The 19,382-nt window shown below is 51.5% G+C and overlaps 1 protein-coding gene across 2 annotated transcripts; it reads right to left on the bottom strand.

Moving 5' to 3' along the window:
* Nucleotides 1-584: 584 nt before the first annotated feature.
* ATOX1 (antioxidant 1 copper chaperone) lies at nucleotides 585-18,906 on the bottom strand. Of its 2 annotated transcripts, XR_005703114.2 has the most exons (5): nucleotides 18,835-18,906; nucleotides 17,359-17,434; nucleotides 15,945-16,101; nucleotides 14,112-14,270; nucleotides 585-2,624 (listed from the first exon to the last, which is right to left on the bottom strand). XR_005703114.2 is itself a non-coding variant. In XM_040077868.2 (4 exons), the coding sequence occupies exons 1-3, from the start codon at nucleotides 18,838-18,840 to the stop codon at nucleotides 15,971-15,973; spliced, it is 213 nt and encodes a 70-aa protein (XP_039933802.1). In that variant the 5' UTR covers nucleotides 18,841-18,906; the 3' UTR covers nucleotides 14,054-14,270; nucleotides 15,945-15,970. The 2 variants fall into 2 exon arrangements, 1 of the variants encoding a protein (XP_039933802.1); XM_040077868.2 differs by lacking the exon at nucleotides 585-2,624 and having other exon boundaries at nucleotides 14,054-14,270.
* Between the last annotated feature and the right edge of the window lie 476 nt (nucleotides 18,907-19,382).

Here is a 19,382-nt window from a genome sequence, read left to right as displayed (position 1 = left end):
CCCTGAGCCGGTGTTTCCCATCCTCAGGGGGATGCAGAGGAAAGCAGGAGAGTTTTTGCTCCTGCATCCTGTTTCCTAACATTGCTGAGGTCTATGACTGCCTTGTGGAGAGGGAGAGGAAAGAATGACCCGGAGAATGTGGAGGATTAAGACATGTCTGAAATGCTGTAAGCAGGCAGAGAAACACGGAGCTGGCAGATGTCACTCTCAGCAGACTGGTCTCTGCTGTGGTTATTGTCCAGCAGATCTGGACTGATTGAACAAAGCCCACAGTCAGAATTTCCAGTCAGCTGAATTCAGTGGTCTCTTCAGACATCTCTCACTATTTTGACTTTACAGGACGTAACTCAGCTGGAGCAGCTGCCCAGCCAGGGGCAGCCAAGCAGCAAAGCTGCTTGGAGCTGAGTTTTCCCATCTGTTCTTCTCTATGCTCAGGGTGAAAACCCAGCTCCTCTCTCCTTGCTTCTCTCCATGGCTGAGAGGATCTGAAGTGCATCTGCTCCCCCAGCACCAGCATGGCCTTAGCACTGTGCTTCAAAGGAGAACCAGTAGCCAAAAATTGCTACAGTTTGGGCATCCCTAAAGAATATCTCCATACAGCACAGAGCCCTGTGGATAATCCAGCTCTTTGCAGCTTGTGATCCTCCTGTGGCATCAGAGCCCACCCCAGGGCTGCTCTCCAGGGGTTGCTGGAAAGATGATGTCTCATGTAGCCAGCAGGACTGAGGACATCTGGGCACCAGCAGTGTGATTGTAGATGCCTGCTGAAGGACACTCGAGATCATAGCAATATTCAACATCGTGTTTTGTCTTGGCTGCATGGGCTTTGGGCACATTCTTGATTATGCACTATCTTTGAGAGGGCTGAGGCACGGACCTGAGTGCTTAACTATTCCCCCTGATGTTGCTGAGGATTTAGATGTCAACACAGGGCCTGGCCCATGATGACCTGCCAGGCTGTGCTGGCTCCTTGCTGGCTAGGATGCCTTTGTGTCTGTGGCTCTGTATCAGCTCACTCCCCATCCAGCCCCGCAGCACTTCTGCTGCATGTGAGAGATCAGATGTAAGACTAAACATCCCATGGCCAACAAGGAACGAAATATAAACAGAAGAGAAAGGGAAGGCAGAGGGGAAACAATGGGGGAGAGGTTAATGAAAACCCAACACCACTTCCCAGTGAACAGGTCAGTCTCTGTGATGAGGCAGCTCTGGAGGCTGGTGGAAAAGAACAAAAGAAAATCTCCTTCACCCATTTCTTTACTCGGCTGCACACTTCCCAAAAGCCATCCCTGGGTGCTGATATGTGGATGTTGATACCACTCACAGAGACATCCAGAAATATTCCACATGACCCTCCCAGGTCCCTGTGGAGGCTGGATTTATGATGGTGTCTAAGACTCCATGGGTCTTTCTAATGCAACCAGCTGGAGCACCATGTCCTCCCACCACCGGTGTCCGTAGATGCCAGCTGCAGCCCAGTGCCCCTTGCAGGTCCAGTTTGGCTCTAGAGGTCACACATCCCCCGAGCCAAAGTTTCATTTGCTTGAGTCATAACTCAAGGTGTTGAACAGAGCTGTTGAATGCTCTCTGCAGTGGATTAGTCACGGCTCGCATTGAAACTGCACCGCTGCTGGTTCTTCTCCTAAGGAAAAAAAAAAAAAAAAAAGACATCTGGAAAAAATTTTAGAGAGGGGAAAAAAAAAAAAGAAGAGAAAAGAAACCACGACTTTTCTAACTGACAACGTGGCAATTGCTCTGCACTGTAGGCTGAAGTTAAGCTCTCTGCTAAGGGCTTAAACAAATGATAGTGCCACGGAGATAATTATAGCAGGGATTTCTTTATGGATGTGGTGGCTTAGACCCTGGTTCTGAGTGAGAGCAAAAAGCAGCGATACAATCACATCTGGAAATGGCCCCCAAGCTCATCCAGCGAGCCCAGGGGGGTGGGAGTGAGGGGTGCTCACCGTGATCCACACACATGGTGGGGACAGCCAGGTCCTGCACCTTGGCAAGGACACATTACCAGGCATCAGCAGTGGGATGGAGGGGGATCACAAAGAGCCTGGAGCTACTGGCTAGCTCTAAACTCAGCAGCTTTAAAGAGCTCCAGAAATGACTGAGAGCTTGCAGAGAAAGTCCTGGAAAGTCCTTTCCACTCTTGTGAGGCTTAGTGGGGTCACCAAAGAGGAGATTTTAGTTTCGGGCTGCAAGGAGCAAAACCGGACCTCACACGTATTTAGAAAGCTGTCTTATGCCATCTGGGCATGGGATGGGCAGGAGATTGCCCCAGGGGCCTCCTTAGCCCCAGGAACCCTGGCAGGGCTGCAGCAGGTCCAGTTCAGGCTCCTGACCATGTGCCAGTGGGTGCTTTGGGCATAGCAGATGAACCCCAGGGCTCCCGGCGCTCGCTCCCAGCTCAAGTGACTGCACGAACTCCGATGGAAACAGCAAACAGGGCAAGACCCTTCGAGGCTTGAGATCATTTTACAGCAAAGCCAAGAGGTCTGGAGGGGTGAGGTTTGAACTCCAGCTAACCCCAGTTCAAAATCCAAATTTCTTCATCCTGCTTTGAGCCAGGCTGGGCAGATCTGGGCTGGTGCTTTCCAAGAGGGGAAAAAGTTCTGCTGTAAGAGATGGAGAAAAAGGCAAGTGAGCAGCTCTGTAGGAGTGATACAAGTTTGGATTAATAATCCTGCTGTCCCCTGCTCACCAGTCTGTCAGTGTGAGGACCCTTTCTCTCCCTCTGCTCTGGAAGGGATTCTCTAATGAGTTTTTCTCTAGAGGATGTGTCTGCATTAATTTCGATGGATGCTGCTGCAAAACAATGAACCCAAAGTGCATATAAATAAACAGGATGCCCTGGAACCACTGCGGGAATATCATTTTCCAAGTCTTCCTCCCTGGGTGTGTGGCTGAAGCTCCTCACAGCTGCAGGGCAGTGTGGGGGAAGTCAGTGGCTGCAGGGGTGGGAGCCCAGCACCCAGCTCAGGAAAAGTTGAGAGTAAATGCAGAGCAGAGAGGAATCTGCTTATCCCAGGAATTTCCCATCTCTCCTGCTCTCTGGGAGCGTGTCAGCTGGAGGGTTTCTGGTTTTTTCCATTTCAGAAGCAGATCAGAGGCAGAAGGGCTGTGCTCTCTGGGCTTGCACTAAGCAGATGCAGGGCCACTGGAAGCACCATCTGCACAGGGCAGGATGAACCCAAAGTGCCCTTGGAACATGCCAGAGAGTGGCTGTCTTTGTCCTACGTGGGACAAGGAATTCTTCCCAGTGGGATGGACTCTGTCCCTCAGCTGAGCTGTAGGACTGGTGCCTGGTTCAGATGGAGCAGGCAGACTCCCACAGACTCTTCCAATGCCTGCACTGGAGTGCTGGTCAGAAGCAGAAGGAGAAGGAGGAGTGGATGTCATTGGAGATTCTCAGCTGTAATCCAGAGGCCAGCGGGGCAGGGGATGGAAAGGCAGCTGTGCATGGCTCTGCAGTGAGTCATGGCCTGGGAGCAGGCTGCAGAGCTAGAAAGCAGGACAGGCTTACTGTGGGATGTCTTTTTCTTGCCATGGTTTGTGTGGGCTCTCACAGCTGTCCCAGGGCTCTCAGGTGGAAGGCTCTTCCATGCCCCATGGGGAAGGTGTCTCCTCTGGCTCTTTCAAACTCCCCCTGCACTATCATCCCTCTCACTTGGAAATGTGGGGGCAGCAGGCTGGGGAGAGACTGAGGCCAAAGAAGCAGGGGAATAAAATCCATCACCTTCCTCAGCTGTGGTGCAAGACAGGAGCTCTGTGTGCTGCAGCTGCCCCTGCACTGCCCAGGATTTTGTTCCTGGGCATGACATTTGAAGGCTGGTAGACAGAACCCCTCTGGCTGTAGCCCCCCACCCCATCCCTGTGGCAGAGTCCTCACAGCCCTGCCTGGGGACATCACACCAGGCAGACAGGACACGTCCTCAGCTGACTTGAAACTCCCAGGCACATCCAGCTTGGCTGAGCTTGGTCCCAGCCCAACCCCTACAGTATCCAAAGGACCTGAATGTCTGTCCCAAAAGGCCTCTCCCTTGCTGCAAGGGGCTGTTCCCTGCTCATCCTGGGCTCAGGGATGTTGTGTGCCTAAATTACAGTCGGGTGGCTCAGCCCAACTCTGCTGCTGCTGGAGACCTTGTGCTGCAGTTGTGCCTGCGACTTGCAGAAGGTGAAATAAAGTTTCCAGGAGGGTAGTGCTGCTAACTCCAGGTGGTCCCACCTTGCTCCTGGTGTTTACCTACGATGCGATTTTGAGTCCTCTTGAGCCTGACAGATGCGGTTTGGCAGCTTTTGAAGGATATGAATAGAACTGCTTGAGGAAATAAACAGGAATTCGCTCTCGAGCCCCTGGGACGTGTGGAGAGGGAAGCTCCTGGGCTGCAGTGGCAGCTCTTTTCCATGGAGAAACACAGTCTAAAGGGCAGCTTTGATGGGAGTACCCAGGCAAAGCTGTGCAGGCTGAGAGCATCAAATGCCATCGGGAAAGCAGTGGCAATAACCATGGGTGAGGAAAATACCAGAAAGGCAAATTCCAGGGTTCACAAGGCTCTCTAGGGCCAGCTGCATTTATTTTGTTGGGTCTTGAGTGTGAGGTCCTCTAATTCTTGATTCTCAGATGAGTTGGCCACTTATCCCACAGCCCTTCTTGATTTAATCAGCCACACCAACTCACATCTAAGGGAAGAAAGCAATGGTTTTCCTGGGCCATGTCTATGCTGGGAGCCCATTTACAAGGCTCCCCTTTGGGAGTGTGATGCAGTGGTCAGGCTGCTGAGTGTCCAGAGGGGCCAAGCAGTAATGGGACAGAGATGCCACGCATTGGGATTGCAGCTGAGGCAAAGCAGGCAGCAGGGTTTGGTGTCCTCAGCATAACTCGCTGTCCCCAGGATCCAGTAGCTGAGAACACGGGCTCTAAGTGAGGGCTGCTTTCGCTGCAGGCTTGTGCATTGCTGGAGGCAAAGAGGAGGAAAAGCCGGTCTTGGAGAGGGCAAGGCACACTGGTGACAGGCAGGCTGGAATATGAGCTGAAGCCTGGAAAGTTTAGCAGCTCCCCGTGGAGGCTGAAGAACAGGAGTTTAGTGTCCTCCTATTAACCCTCATTGCTGGCAAAACCCTATCAAAATATCCCCGCTGCCATGCAGACCTGCCCCGCTTACAGAACCTCGGTCTGTGCACGATCAGCGCTCCCAGCTCCTCCCCATCCCCTGCCCTCTGCACAGCCCCGCTCCTGCTGTGGCACAAGCCGGGAAAGGCTCCGGACAGAGCCATCCGAGACGCCACATCCCCTCTAGCACTGCTGTGGATGAGCTATGGCAGCATCCCTGGGCGGCTGCATCCGGACAGGACACGGTGCTGGAGGTGCCTGAGGTGCTCCGGCCATCCCCGGCTGAGCCTGCACCGATCCACCCTGGGAATCCACATTTTTCTGTCTATTGCTCTGACACTTTCTGCTCGAGCTGCGCTCACTTTAGAACAAGCCCCGGCTTGAGATGTACCAGACGACTCAGCCAGGCTGCCGGATGCAGGAGGCTCCATGAACAGGGTGTCTCTCAGAGGAGAAAAAACGGGATTGGTTTCAGCAACAAGCATTTGGAGAGATTGGGGACAGAGGGAAAAACAAGCAGCCGTGTTGGCTGCCCACGGGTTTACACCAGCATAGCCCGTCACAGGCAGCCTTAGAAGCTGGCAAAGAAGATATTAGGGGAGACCTCAGGAAATATTTTTTGACAAGACTTTGGGGCAGGATATCTTGTGAGCCTGAGCCACCCCTGTTGTGCAGGAGCCGTGTGAAGGGCTGTAGGATCAGGCAGGCAGGGCTGGTAGGGGCAATGCTGGGAGCCACTCTGGCATTTTAGCATCTGGTGACTGTGATTTACAAACATGGCCACTCCAGGCTAACACCGAGTGCAAGCACTGACCTCCACACCATCTCTGCTTGCTGGCTCCTTTCAAATCATCTCCTGTGCACTTTTGAACCTCTCTGAGCTCCCCCATCCAGTGTGGATTTTACTCTGGGGAGTTTAAGTTCCTTGAAATCATCTTACCTTGAGCAATTCAGATCTTTAAGGCCATGTATAGACATTCTGTTCCCAGCAAGGGCCAGTCAGTGAAGGAATCATTCACATCATCTCTGTGGAGCTTGATGGAATTTCACTGATCAGAGAGTAAAGGAAACCTAAGAGGACACAATCCCCTTAGCTGGATGAAAACACAGCGGACATATGCGGGCAGAAAATTCCTCATTCATCACTGCTTCGGTGTGATTAGTTCTGGGGTTCTCAATTTAGCCCTGAAGCTTGTTTACTTCCCTTCAAACAAACCCCATCCCATTTGGCCGGGGTTTGGCAGGAGCGGTGCTGTGGGCAGGAATAGCTGGGCTGTGGGCAGGCTGGGGGCTGATGCCACACTCTGTCTGTGGGCTTGGGGCAAGGTGGGACTTGGGCAGCCCCAAAATAGCGAGGTCATGTGGGGCCCCGAGCAAACGCTGTGACTTTCCATCCTGAGCCGGTCCCTCCCTCAGGACCTGCTGCTAAAATTAGCAGTGCTTCCCCACGCCGTATGCCCTGCATATGTTATCAGCAGCTGTTTAAGGAGATGGAGGGACCAGAATCACAGTTTATAAAAACCTATCCGATTCAGAGATGTCCCCTTTAAGCTTCTATTTTATAGGAAAAGCAGAGAGAAAACATCCTTCCTGAAATATGGGAGAGGGAGATCACTGGTCTTTTTCGTGTGTGATGCTGCTGTGAGACTGCTAATGAACATTAATTGTATCAGGCATCTGCAAAGATTAACCAGAAAATTTCAGAGATGAGGCACAAGAACTGGTGATGTCACCCATTAACTTCAGACGTCCATTAACTTCAGATGTGCCCAAAGGTACTCATTGCATCCTCTCTCCCGTGCCTGCCCACATCACCCCAGGGAGCAAGATTGCCCAGGATTTGCTACCAGGATTAATGGAGTGGATTTTTAATGGCATGAACTGTCAAAATATTCTGTGGTTCTCTTAGGGGGAAAAGGTGGGACCTGGGAAATTTAGGAAACAGCAGCTCTCTCAATGAATGCGGTGGTGCAGGGAGTTGTCTGGGCCCATCTGGAGGTACTCAGCTGCAGAACAGGAGGGAGACCACTGTGCTTTTGGATTATTGATGGCCACCCAGCTGGATCCAGGCACCAAACCTGCCGTGGGGATGTTTGCCTGTCCCCTTCACCAATGCACACAGAGGCTGATGAAGCCGTGGACAGCGAGGGCATCTGGGCAGCTGCTGAGGGAGCTTGGTCCTGCCTGTGCCTGAGGGTTCCTCTCCTGCTCCTCTCCCCCAGGCAACTCTGGAGAATCCCAGAACCAAACAAGAGTTTGGGTTGGAAGGGACCATTTAAAAATCCTCCATTGCAACCTCCAAGAACAGAGGTCCTCACTGCCTGAGGTGTGCCTGGCCTGACATTTGATGCCATCTGTCTCAAGGCTGGGCCATTTGTGCTGGTTTTTCTCCAAGGCATTAGAAATATCGAGTGCTACCAAGGGAGCCTGTGCTGCTTCTGGATGGAAAGTGTGGGTGAAAAGGCTGGATGAGAAGTGACACCTGTTTCTCTGGCCCCTCCCCAAATCTCTCTGCATTTAACCATTTCCAGTGGAATCAGAAAGTTCACCCCTCTCCCTGACTTTCTGGAAGAAATGAAGGGAGGAGTGAGATCCCATCTCCTGGCCCCGTTTTGCACCTGCCAATGGCCACATCTGGAGCATGGTCCCAGCCTGACATGTCTGGGAAGGGGCTGCAGCTGCTGGGCCCCAGCCCAGGAGCAAAGTGTGCCCTGCAAACCAGGGAGGGCCCATTGCAGCTGGGACAGGAACACCTTCCCTGCTGCTCCCCCACTTGCTGCGAGGCTGAGACAGCCGGGGACAGAGGGACAATGCCAGCCAGGGACAGAGGGACAATGCCAGCGTGGGCAGCAATGCCTGGCTTTCAGTTTTACGCAGATACACAGACAAGTTTGCTACTCTGGCAGGAACTGGCTGCTCCTCTGTTGGGGTTGAAATCTGGAAATAACAGCTGGGGGTTTTCAGCATTATCCTGCTCTAGGGATGAATTTTAAAACCCTCTGGCATTGGGTTGGGTCTATTGTTTTCCATGGCAAAGAGCAGTTCATGCCCAGCTCCCTTTGCCTCAGCATTGATCCCAAGTGCAGCTCCTGCTGTTCATTGGATCTCTGGGTGGCTCACAGGGAAGGTTTGTTGGCTTCTTGCAAGCCCTGGGGTGCAGCTGAGCCTGTGCCATTCCACTGGCATGCTGAGACCCTGTGAGGAGGAATTGTGAACAGTTCTCTGCCAGGGGGAAAGAAAGCAAGGGTATGGCAGGAGGGGGTTGGAGACACTTTGCTGAGATGATTTCTTGACTTTGTGTTTCTGGTTTTCCTCTGGACACACCAGGACTTGTGTCTTCAGCTGCTCATAGCAGAGGTGACCAGCACTAGTGGCAAAGGATGATGTTTCATACCTGGGGAAACAAGTCTGTGCCTTCAGCACATGGATCCTCGGCGAGAAGCTCAGCACAAAGCTTTTAGAGTCAGAGCTGGCCTCCTGCCTTCCTATGCTCTTGCTTTGACCATACTTTGACATATTTTGACCTCAGGGCAAGGCAAGCTTGGAGGGCTGCTCCTGAAACTGGAAAGCTAAAAATCCCCCAGCAGTTGTAAAGCCAGCTGGGAGGACTCTGGATGTGCCACATCTCTGCTTTTCTGGCCTCTCCCCTGGCAAAGGACAGGCTGAATTAAGAAAGCAAATGGAGAGGAAACTGTGGAGAAATAAGAGCAGCTCTGTGAGTCGAGGACACTCTGGACTCAGTCCCGTCCCAGTTGCCCTGGAAATTGGATCGTTCCCACCGAGCTGCCTGCTTTGCTGGCTTCTCCTGGGAGGGCACAAGCATGGAGCACTGGACAGATGCAGGGGAAGGAAAAACCACAGGGAAACAGAGATACAAATGCTGGTGTCAGAGTTTTCTCCATCAAAGGGAGACCCTGTGTCCCATGCCTTGGTGGGGATAATAAAATAATAATACAATGATAATAACAACCAGCTCCCACCAGCTGACAAAGGCAAGGGAAAAGCCAAAGGACCTTGGGCTCTATCTGTAGAGCAGCACAGCACAAGCCTGCACTGAGGCTTGCCCACAGAATGAGGGACACGAGGGCTGCTCCCCAGGCACCCCCGCCCTGAGCCCTGAAGGCAGCCCCGCGTCCCAGGCAGACCGGTGATGCAATCGGTGGGATCACCCTGACAATAGCTGTGTGGGCTGGGGTTTTTAGAAGCTGTGCACAACAGATTAAGCTCGAGGCGCCTGTTGTCACTGCTGGGCATTGTGTACCCTGCTGACATTGGCTTCTGCGGGCCAAGCTCTGCCCACAGCCCAGCAGGAGCTTCGGAGTGGGGGAAAATTGCTCCATCTGAAATGGAGCAGGAGGATACTTGCACAGAGTGGATTCCTGCTCCATTCAGGCATCTCCTTTCATTTACCAGGGGATGAGTTGTGTTTGTTTTAACATTTTCTCACCCATCTGTTGAAAACAGGTGATCAGGTCTCAGATGGGCTGAGAGAGATGGTCCTGCCCTGGGAATTTCATGCCAGCTGGGAATTGTGGAAAAGTCTGAAATGCTGCAGGATCTCTCTTCTCGCTGTATTTTGCCCAGGTGACAACAACCTACTAGTCCTGACTGGTGAAGAAGAAACGTGAACCCAGCTCTGTAGCACGCAGCAGTGCTTTGGGACGTGCTCAGGAACCGACCTGATGAGCAGAGGGACAATAGCAGGAAGGGCCAGGCTGAAGGATCCTGTCTATGCAGACCAGCTTCCCTCATCCCTTCAGGGGACCTGGGCCAGGCCCTTGCAGCAGAAGAGTCAGAGGGCAGATCTGCTGCCCCCACAGCAGCCAGGGTCCTCCCACCGTGCGCTGTGCATCCCACAGCCCCTCTGAGGGAGCTGCTCACTTACCACCCACTCCCTGCCGCTGCCCCAATGTGCCACTGCCTGCAGCAGCTGTGGGGCTGTGAACCTCGGCTCTCCAGAGCCCAATAAAGTAAACCTTAGTCCAAAAGGGGCTTGGGCTGTCCTTTGCAAACAGAGGCTGCACAAAAGCTGCCTTTCTCCCTCTCGGTTGACTTTGTTTTCTCTCCCTCCCCATCTGCTTTTAGCCAAATGGCTGAATAGCTTCAGTATATACTGTGGGAGCCTAAAGCCAAAGACTGGAGCACGGGGAAGGATGCAGAACAGCAGTGCCCTGTGGCCGCTGCCTTCCGGAGGGGCTGGGAACTGTTTGCTACCCTCGCTCTGTAACCCAGCCTCCATCACCTTACTGAACCCTTGGAGAAAGCAGCTCCAAAAGAAAATATTTGTGCTCTGGCAAGCACACGTGTGCACATTTCCTGCTCTTGAAGTCCTTAATTAAGCCTGGTTTTTGTGTGTGTGATTTGTTGGGTGTTTTTTTTTTTTTTTTTTTTTGGATTTATGCTGCCACAGTCTTGGAGGGGGAGTCTGTCAGAACCCTGTGTGTTTTCCTGTTTTGGAGGGGGAATCTGTCAGGCCCCTGTGTGTTTCACTGCTCTGGAAGCTGCAATGTGGAAAGCTGCCTGTGATAATCACTCAGGGAATCTGGATGTATCAACAGGGGAGTTGGGAACCAGCCAGGCCTTTGATGTTGCCCAGTATGTCAATGCTGCATTGGGACAGTTCTGCAAATCACCCAGCACAGAGGGGCCTCAGCCCAGCTGCGGCCTCATGACGAGGTAGATTGGTCTTTGCAGACCTTATTGAGAAGATTCAAGACCAGCACATTCAGTTCAGAGAGACCACCAAGCTTTTTCCAGCCACTTTGGAGTCCTTCTGAGGGACCACGTCATTTGCAGAGATGTTTGACCACTTCGGGTGATGCTTTTGGCTTTGAACACCCAGCCTGGGGCAGCCTCCAGGTCCGGCTGCACAGCTTTAGCTCAAAGAGCAGCTGCTCAGGGCGATGTTGCTGATGTTGACCCCAAAAGTGTGGGGGTATGATCCTGCCCACCATCCCATCTGTCATGGTGCTCATCAGCGCCCAGCTCTGCCACTGCCGTGCCTGGGCTGGGAACAGGCAGGTGAGAAAAGGTGGAAGCCTGGTCTGGGTTGTTTCTTACAGCAAAATTTAAAAGCATAGTAAGACTAGGAAATCCCCATCTTTTGGTAATGAGTCTGCCTTGTAACCACGTGTCTTAACACCCAGACACACCACGCCTGTGAAATTCCTGAGACTGCTGCAAACTGAACCCTTCTTTCCCACCCTGAAATTTCACAGCAAATTACCTCTCCAAGCCAGCAGGAATCACCATTTGCAGGCACTGAGGGGGATCTCCTGTCCCTTGCCTGCTTTCTGCAGCCTGCAGTGCTATTTTGGGAATTCTCTTATTCTGAGAACTGAGTTCAACCACTCCTTTGGCTAAAATCATCCCCTGCCTGTCATCAGGTAATTAGAAAGTGCCCAAAAGCCAGTGGTGCTTAAGGCAGCCCTGGAATAACCATGGCTTTTCTTTTGTGGATAAAGGACTGGGCTTTGGAGGCTGTAGACTTTTCCACCGAAATTAGATTTTTGTTTAAAAAGCAGGGGAGGTAACATTGGGTGAAAAATGACACCCAGAAGCACAGCAGCAGTGCTGCAAACACAGAGATGGGTGAGAAAAGCAAATGCTGTCTGCTGGAAACATTGTGGAGGGGAGTCGGGGTAAAAGATCATTTTGAGACAGGAAAACAAAAGAACATTTAAAGCCTGTCCCTCAGGGTTTGCCCAGTTCTTACTGGTGCTGCAGCTAGAGGCAGTTTGAGGATTCTCACAGTTCAGCTGGACCTGGGCTGAGACCCTCCTGAAGTGAAGAAATTAAACAAAAAGCAAAAAAGAAGCCAGCAGTGAAGTCTCCCTGTGGCTGGGATGACATATTTATGGATGGCAATGCACCATGGATCTCACCAGCTGCTCATCCTGCTGACACATCACCCCTCCAGCAGGTCACTGGGATGTCCTACAGAGCCTGGGTGTCTGTGGTATAGGAAAGCTCCTTTTCCAAGTGCCACCCTTTCCTGTTTGCATTGCAAACTGAGTATTTCCTTGTCTTAAAACAGCCTCAGTGTCTGGCATATTGTTTCCTGTGGAAAATACTGTGGCCACGTTATCTGTGTGGGCTTGTCAGGGTCCCTCTCCATGAGATGCAGTCAAGTTCAGGCTAACATGATAAATGAAGATGTTGCAGTTGGGCAGTGATGGAACAACAAAACTTTGCTTAGGCAGTGATTCTCTTATTCTTTTAGTCTATGAAGTTGTTTTTTCTCCTTAAGCTTTTCCATAAACCTCTCAGGCAGCCACCCTGCAGGCCTGCAGCTCTGTTCACACTCAACCATCCTGCCCTAACTTCCCTATCCCAGCTGTGTTCAGCCCAAATGCAGCGCACACTCCACAGTGAGGACTGTCACAGTGTGTCATTACTCAACAGGCAAGAGCTTAAAGCAGTGTCTGGCCTCTCTGCCCACAGTGAACAACAGAGGGGAGAGCTGGGAGACTGCAGCCCTGCAGGTGGACGCTGGAGCTTCAGGTATCTGCATGAACCTCCCGGCTGGCTGTGGGTAGAAACCTTTGTCTGCCTCAGTTAAGCAGGTTTTACTCAAAGCAGAGCAAGGAAAGGGAGCAGAGCAGCCAGGGGAATGTGGACAGCATAAGCTGCACCCCAGACACCAAGGATGAGCAGCCTGGTTTCAGCAAGACAGAGTGGGAGTTGTGTGTTGGCACCACACTGCCGGGCCCCCTGCCCCTGGTGCCGCAAGGACTGCTGGCTCCAAGGCCACTGTGCCATCCAGCGCCTCGCCAGGCTGCCAGCACACGTCCTCCACCCAGGGCTGAGCCACCGGCACTGGCAGGGCACTGGCCAAGCCTGGGAGGGAGATGAAAGCAACAAATAATAACTGAGATTGGTAAACACCAGCTCAGGGCAGCAAGGGCATTCCAGGGAAAGGGATTCACTCGCTCCCCAGGACCCTGGAGGGGTCACACCGGGCATCAGAGTGCATGGACACAAAGCAGAAATAGGCTCTGGAAACTTCCTGCCAAACTGGGAGGCTTTAAGGTAAGAAAACAGAGCAATGATGTTACACTTGCAGCCTTTAGTTTCCCTTCATTTAAACAATAATAAAAATTTTCTACAACACATTCCTTGAATTGCCTCTCCAGCCCCCTGCAAGTGCATCTACAGCAATTAATCATGCTTGGATCGAAGGTAAAGAAGGACTTTGAAGCAGTAAACTACCCTAAGAAAGAATAAATTTTAGGTATGTCAAAACTCCAATTTAATCTAAATTAGTTATGAAAAATCTCTAAAATATAGATTAACATTTCCTCCAAGTTTTAGCTGCATTTCCTTTCTGTAGAACAAGCCCAGTGTGACTGGTAGGCATGGGAAACATGCCCCATGAGAAACAAGAGACAGCAGAGACACATGCAATCCCTCTGCTGGGCTGAAAACCTGAATTAAATGAAAGCAACAGTACAGGCCAGAAGACTGGTCACTGGGACAGGAAATAAGAGACCTTGGATATGTCCACACCCTTCTCCTTCCCCTTCCCCCATCCCCTCTGTATTTCTCTTCAGGTCCAGCATTCTCTTTTGCACACTTGTGCCTCAAGGCCACAGCAAGCTCACAAGGACACTTTGTTATCCTTGACTTACAGTCCTTCTTTTAGGGCTGCAAAAGTCCCTTATTCCCAGCACTTGCATCCCAAATGGAAAGTTTGTTTGTTCTGTGATGGAAAAACAACTTCCAAAATGCAGATTCCCTGAATCTAAGTGACATTCAAGCACTGTTCTCCTGAGACGTGTCCCTCAAGCAGAGGTTGCAGTCAGCTTCTAAGGATAGCTGCAGTTTTTTGGGAGACCTGTCTTATATGGAAAGGGGAGTTCTCCATCCCTAAAAGCCGCCTCTTTCACAGAAAACAACTCAAAGCACGACAAAGACACACAGGACACACAGACATGCACTGAAAGCTGAAAGCAGCTCTTCTATTTACTGTGGGACTAGAAACAGCACAAACCTCCTCCTCCAGACCTTTCCACTTCTAGAGGCCGAGGCCCAGCTGTCTCCTCCCGCCAGCCCTCTGCTTTCTGACATCTGGCAAAGGTCGGGTGACACAGCAAACTGGGAGACACGCAGACAGTTAAGACATCTTTTTGCTGAAGTAATGTTTGAGTTCCTGCAAAGCAAGTAAGTAAATAAATAAATGGAAAAGAACACCAAGGCGCAGAGGAGATAACGTTATACAGAGATGCCCTCTGCCGGTCAAGCAGGGAGAGGGCCAAAGGAAATCTATCCATCAGAGCCAAGGATTTGCAACTTCCCTCCCTCCTTTTACAGACGGGCCCCTAAAATCATTCCTATATGGCGTGCAAAATTTTAATTTAGCGGATTTTTAGCCTAACTGCTGAAGTGATCTTGCAAGAGCAGTCCAGCCCCCAGCTCTCCTTTGTTTCGGGTCTTAAGATCTCTGGGTAAGTCAATGAGTTTCAGTTAAAATGCAACAGGAAAACAAAGGCATCCAGAGAAATGTTCTGCCACGCTGGCCAGCTGAACTGACTCACCGGCTGCCCTGATGTCATATAAGGAAAGAAATGGGAAAACTGGGCCATTATTTGAGACTGACTTTGCTGTAATAGTTGAATTCTGCAGGCACAGAATAGTCCACAAGTCCCTGCAAGCTGTAACAGGCCTTGCAGTCAATACTAAGAAACTGAAATACACTGAAAGCTATTTGAGGCACTGATCATATCAGAGCATGCCTCCATCTGTTGAAGTGGAGTTGTTATTTGATTGCAGCTATGATTTTAAACTATTTTTAAGCACTGAGAGCTTGCTCAAATGATACAAACTGCAGATTTTAAATCTGTTGTCAGCCTATTAAACAATGCAGATCTATTGCACACACATCACTATCAGCTCAGCTCTTTCTTGTATCAGTTTAATTCCAGCTGGTATAAATCCCTGATTTAATTTACTGACTGGAAATTAAATCAGCATGAACTGGTTTCAGTGCATCTGTGCTGGGTATTTGTGATGGTCCCACTAGACCATTAAAAAAATGTCACTGGATGAGAAAGCTCCACTGACAGAACCAAATTCTTAGGAGATGCCATATAATAATTTTGCATACTGAAGAACAATACATGCAGCGAGTGGGCAGCCCTCTCCCACTTTATTCTTTTCCACTGAAATTGAACCTTGTCTGCCAATATATTTTACAGTCAGCAGTTTTCTACATGTCTTTATAAGGCTGGATTTCTGGGAAAATTGACAGGCTGCAACAATCAGGATATTGTCACTGGAGTACAGTCGGCCAGGAAATGTGCGTCCTGGGAGATATTCTGAAATCCAATATTTTACATCCAAGGAGCTGCTGTTTTTCCATCCTTGAGTGTAGTGGGGGATTAACAGCCTTATCAAGAGAATCAGCTGTTGAAGGTCCTTGTGCTAAGAGCCACCCCACAGCATCACACACCCAAAGGGGTCTTTGTGCACCATAGACCTCCCTGCTGTTGCTGGCGCCCACCACTCTCTCTGGCCAGCTGTTAGGCGTGTTTGGGATTTGTTTCATGCACAATATGCTCTGGCAAACTCTAGGTTCACCTGGGGATGGCACAGAGACTGTGCCCTACCCCTCCACTACAGCCAAGGCTGGGATCACACAGGCTGTGCAGAACAGCTACGGGGTCCCTGCGTGCGCTCCAGCTCCTTCTCTCATATGAGCGGTTTGCTGAAGCTGGGCCTGCAGGTGTTTTTAAATTTGTGCTTTCCAGGAAGATGCCTGTTTTACTGGGAGAGCTGGAAAAAGCTCAGATGTCTCTCTTCCACACTGGATACAGCTGGTATATACCTAGCTCCTCACACGAGGCAAGGACACTAAGCAGACTTCTCCCCGAGGTAGGAGGCATTCTTTCCAGTTTTCTTGAGGGTTTCCAACAGGGTGTCAACGCTGTGCTCCGAGTCAATACAGACCTTCTTGTTGGGCAGGTCAATATCAAAGCTGACACCTATGAGGAAAAAAAATTTTGCAGTTAGAAGCAGCCAAGTGGTGTAAGCACAGGGAAAGCTCACCTTCACACATCTGTGCTCCCCAGGGCATCTGTCAAATGGGCATTTATCTCCTGCCAGCACACTCTGATACCACCACCAGCCAGCAAATCCAGCCTGGTGTCCTGCCAGCAGTGCTATGAAGGAAGTGAAATCTGCTCTAGCTCCACATCAGGCACCACAGTCTCTCGACTGCTTTAATCTGCTCACCCCACCTTGGATCAACACAATCACTCATGTAGGAACCAGGGTAAGCTGAGTTCAAACCAATCACTAAAATTTCCATCCAGCTCAGTCTGTACTGTGGTTTAGTGTGAATAGGGTTAGGAAAGGCCTAAGATGCTTAAATTGGTGGTACTACCTAACAGCTGTAAATAAAAGAAGGGAAAAGACATTTTACCATGTGGATTTCCCAGTGTCTAATAAAGGTGAACCACTCTCATCCCAGTGAGAGGAACCGGACATGCAGTCTCTATCCAGTTATGTATTTCCACAAAACCTGTAGGTATGTATCAGCGTTGAGAGCTCTGCCTCATCATTGCATGAGGCTGATACTGGCCAGCCTGATGAAGAGTGATGGAGGTGCTGACAACCACACAGAGAAAATGGCATTGTCACAGCCTGGTAATGGGGTCTGGAAGAAGTTGCAAGGCCTTTGCCTTGGTGACTGAAAACTGTTCTCCTTTGGAGGGGAGCAGGTCATCACAACTGAAGGCCAGATCCTTCTCTTTTGGAAATGCCAGCAAACAGGAGACATGGGTTATAATTTTCCAGGTGGTATTAAAAATAGGCTACACAGACAACCACCAAACGCTCTGCTCAGCAGCTCTCCACTGTAACTGCTGATGACACATCTCGGGAAGCACCACAGACACCCCAGGCCTCCTTGGAAACAAGGCCAGGCAGGACATTCACCTCCCTTCCTTCTGGCATCCTGATCAGGGGTCTACCAGTGTCCTTCCCAGAGGGTTCAGGGTGAGGCCCTGGTGACTCAGAGCCACCTGCAGCCATGGCAGCTCCTCCCTCCCCTGACACTTCTCCAAGGGTCACAGACCTGCAAACAACCAGCGACTTGTTACCAGCTAAGGACCAGGATCAGAGCAGAGCCAAGGAGAAGTTTCCAACTTTCAGCTTTTAGCCACAGCACAATCCTCCAGGATGGAGGACCCCATGGCACTGCCCCAGAGCTGGCTGTCCCACACCCAGCATTGACTCACCTCCCAGTTTCTGCAGGACACGAGTGACTGCATTGGAACAGCCTTCACAGGTCATGTCCACGAAGAACTCGTGTTTCTGGAAAGAAAAGAGGCAGTCGAGGAATCAGGGAGGGCACAGCTGGAAGCACTCCACACCTGCCTTTTTTCTTTGGGGAGGTGAGTTCAAAGCCTCCCAAGCCAAAAGGACCATACACACTCCACTAAGGGATCCTCAGCAAAACTGAGAACTCCTGGTACTTCTCCCTGCAGTGTCCTTGTGCTGTCTTCCACAGCATAATCCTGAGGGGCCTTTGGAAACTGTGTGGCTACCTCTGGAGTCAGCACAAATCATCATCTCCACAGCCTCTGCTGGACTTACTCAGCTTGTCCAGCGGAGCCAAGGAGAAGCAAATCTCCAGCCCATAGCTACTCGCTGACCTGACTCAAGTCTGTGAGGTTTTCAGTGCTTCCCCATCCTAATCTTCTTGAGTCTACAAGGCTTCTGGTCCCCAACATAACAAAATATAAGCAAAACAGAAATTTAAGGACGGTAAGTGCTGTTTTTCCATCCCTCCACTCCACTGGGGCCCCAGTGATATCTTCACTGCTTGTGAGCAACACCGGGTCAATAAAACGCTGTTTGCCTGTAACTAACCACTGCTTTCAACCTTTGGCATCAGATGGGTCCTAATTTCCTTCTCTTGCACGTGCTTTTTACTTTCCTTAAAAAAGAAAACTATTGTTCATTTGTTACCTGCAACCCATATTTCCTTCTATTCAGAACCACCCTGTGCACCCTTGCCACTATGAGGCTAAAACCTTCTTGGGATCATTCACCCAGGAAGGAGCTTGGGATGGAGGTTCCCATTAGGGTTTTTTTTTTTTTTTCAGCGTAATTGCCATTTTCTTTGTTTTTAATTCCCCAAAGGCCCTGGGTGCTTTGGGAAGGTGTGTGGGCAGGGTGGAAGGAGGGTCCCATCAATGCTGCTCGCCTGTGTCCGAGCCCTGGCAGTTGGGGGGAGCCTGGGGTTTGGGGGAATTCGGGAGTGGGGAAGCTCTGGGAGACTGGGGGAGCCTTGGGCTTTGGGGGAGCCGCAGGATCTGGTGGAACCTTGGGGGGCTGGGGGAACCTTGGGGGGCTGGGGGAACCTTGAGGGGCTGGGGGAGCCTCGAGAACTGGGATAGCCGGGGGCTTTGGGGGAGCCCCCAGAGGCTGGAGAAGCCTCGGGAGACTGGAGAAGCCCTGAGTGGCTGAGAGAGCTTCGGGGCCTGGAGGAGCCTCGGGGGATTGGGGAGGCCTAGACAGCTGGGAGAGCCTCGGGGGCTGAAAGAGCCCCGGAGATTCGGGGAGCCTCGGGGACTGCGGGGGCACCGAGGCTCGGGGGAGCCCAGCGGCCGCTCCCGGTAGCGGGCAGTGCCCTCCCTGCCCCGCCACGTCCCCCGGCCCCAGAGAGGCCCCAGAGAGGCCCCACAGAGGCCCTCGGCCCCCGCACCCACCGGCATGGCGGAGCTGCGCTCGCGGATCCCCGGCGGCGGCTGCGGGCGCGGAGCGGAGGAAGGGGCGGGCCAGGCCCGGGAGGCGGGGATGCCACGGAGAACGAGGGAAAGAGCGATGGGAGAGGGTTTGGATGGTGGCTGGGTTGTGTGGGGCTCTGCTCGCTTCCAGGATAAGGATCAGCACGGATAAATGGCTGCGGGAGGGAAGTGGGGAGAGCCATGGAGATGGGGCCGGGCTGCTAAAGAAAGCTCGATGCTCTCAGTCTTTTGAGGTTTTGAGATTTATTGGTTTGGGAAATCTCAGGTAGACTGGATATTGAAGTTGTGAGGCTTTAGGGGAGTCTCTAATGCAGAGCAGGTTGAGAAGAAGGGTGTTAGTCCCTGAAGATGTGTCTGCTTTGGGTTTCTTTTTCTTCCCTGGCTGCATGGTCCTTTGAAGGTAAAATGAGCCCCTTTCTGAAAAGCTTGAGTCAAGGGGGAGGAGGCTGTGGCAGGGGCCTGCAGCAGCTCAGGTGCTTTCACAGGGAAGCTGGAGAGGGGACAGAGCA

This window comes from Hirundo rustica, chromosome 14 (genome assembly GCF_015227805.2).
Source record: "Hirundo rustica isolate bHirRus1 chromosome 14, bHirRus1.pri.v3, whole genome shotgun sequence".
In the NCBI taxonomy this organism is placed as follows: Eukaryota; Metazoa; Chordata; class Aves; order Passeriformes; family Hirundinidae; genus Hirundo; species Hirundo rustica.
The sequence above is the reverse complement of the archived record's forward strand: the minus strand, read 5'-3'. Positions and strand labels throughout refer to the sequence as shown.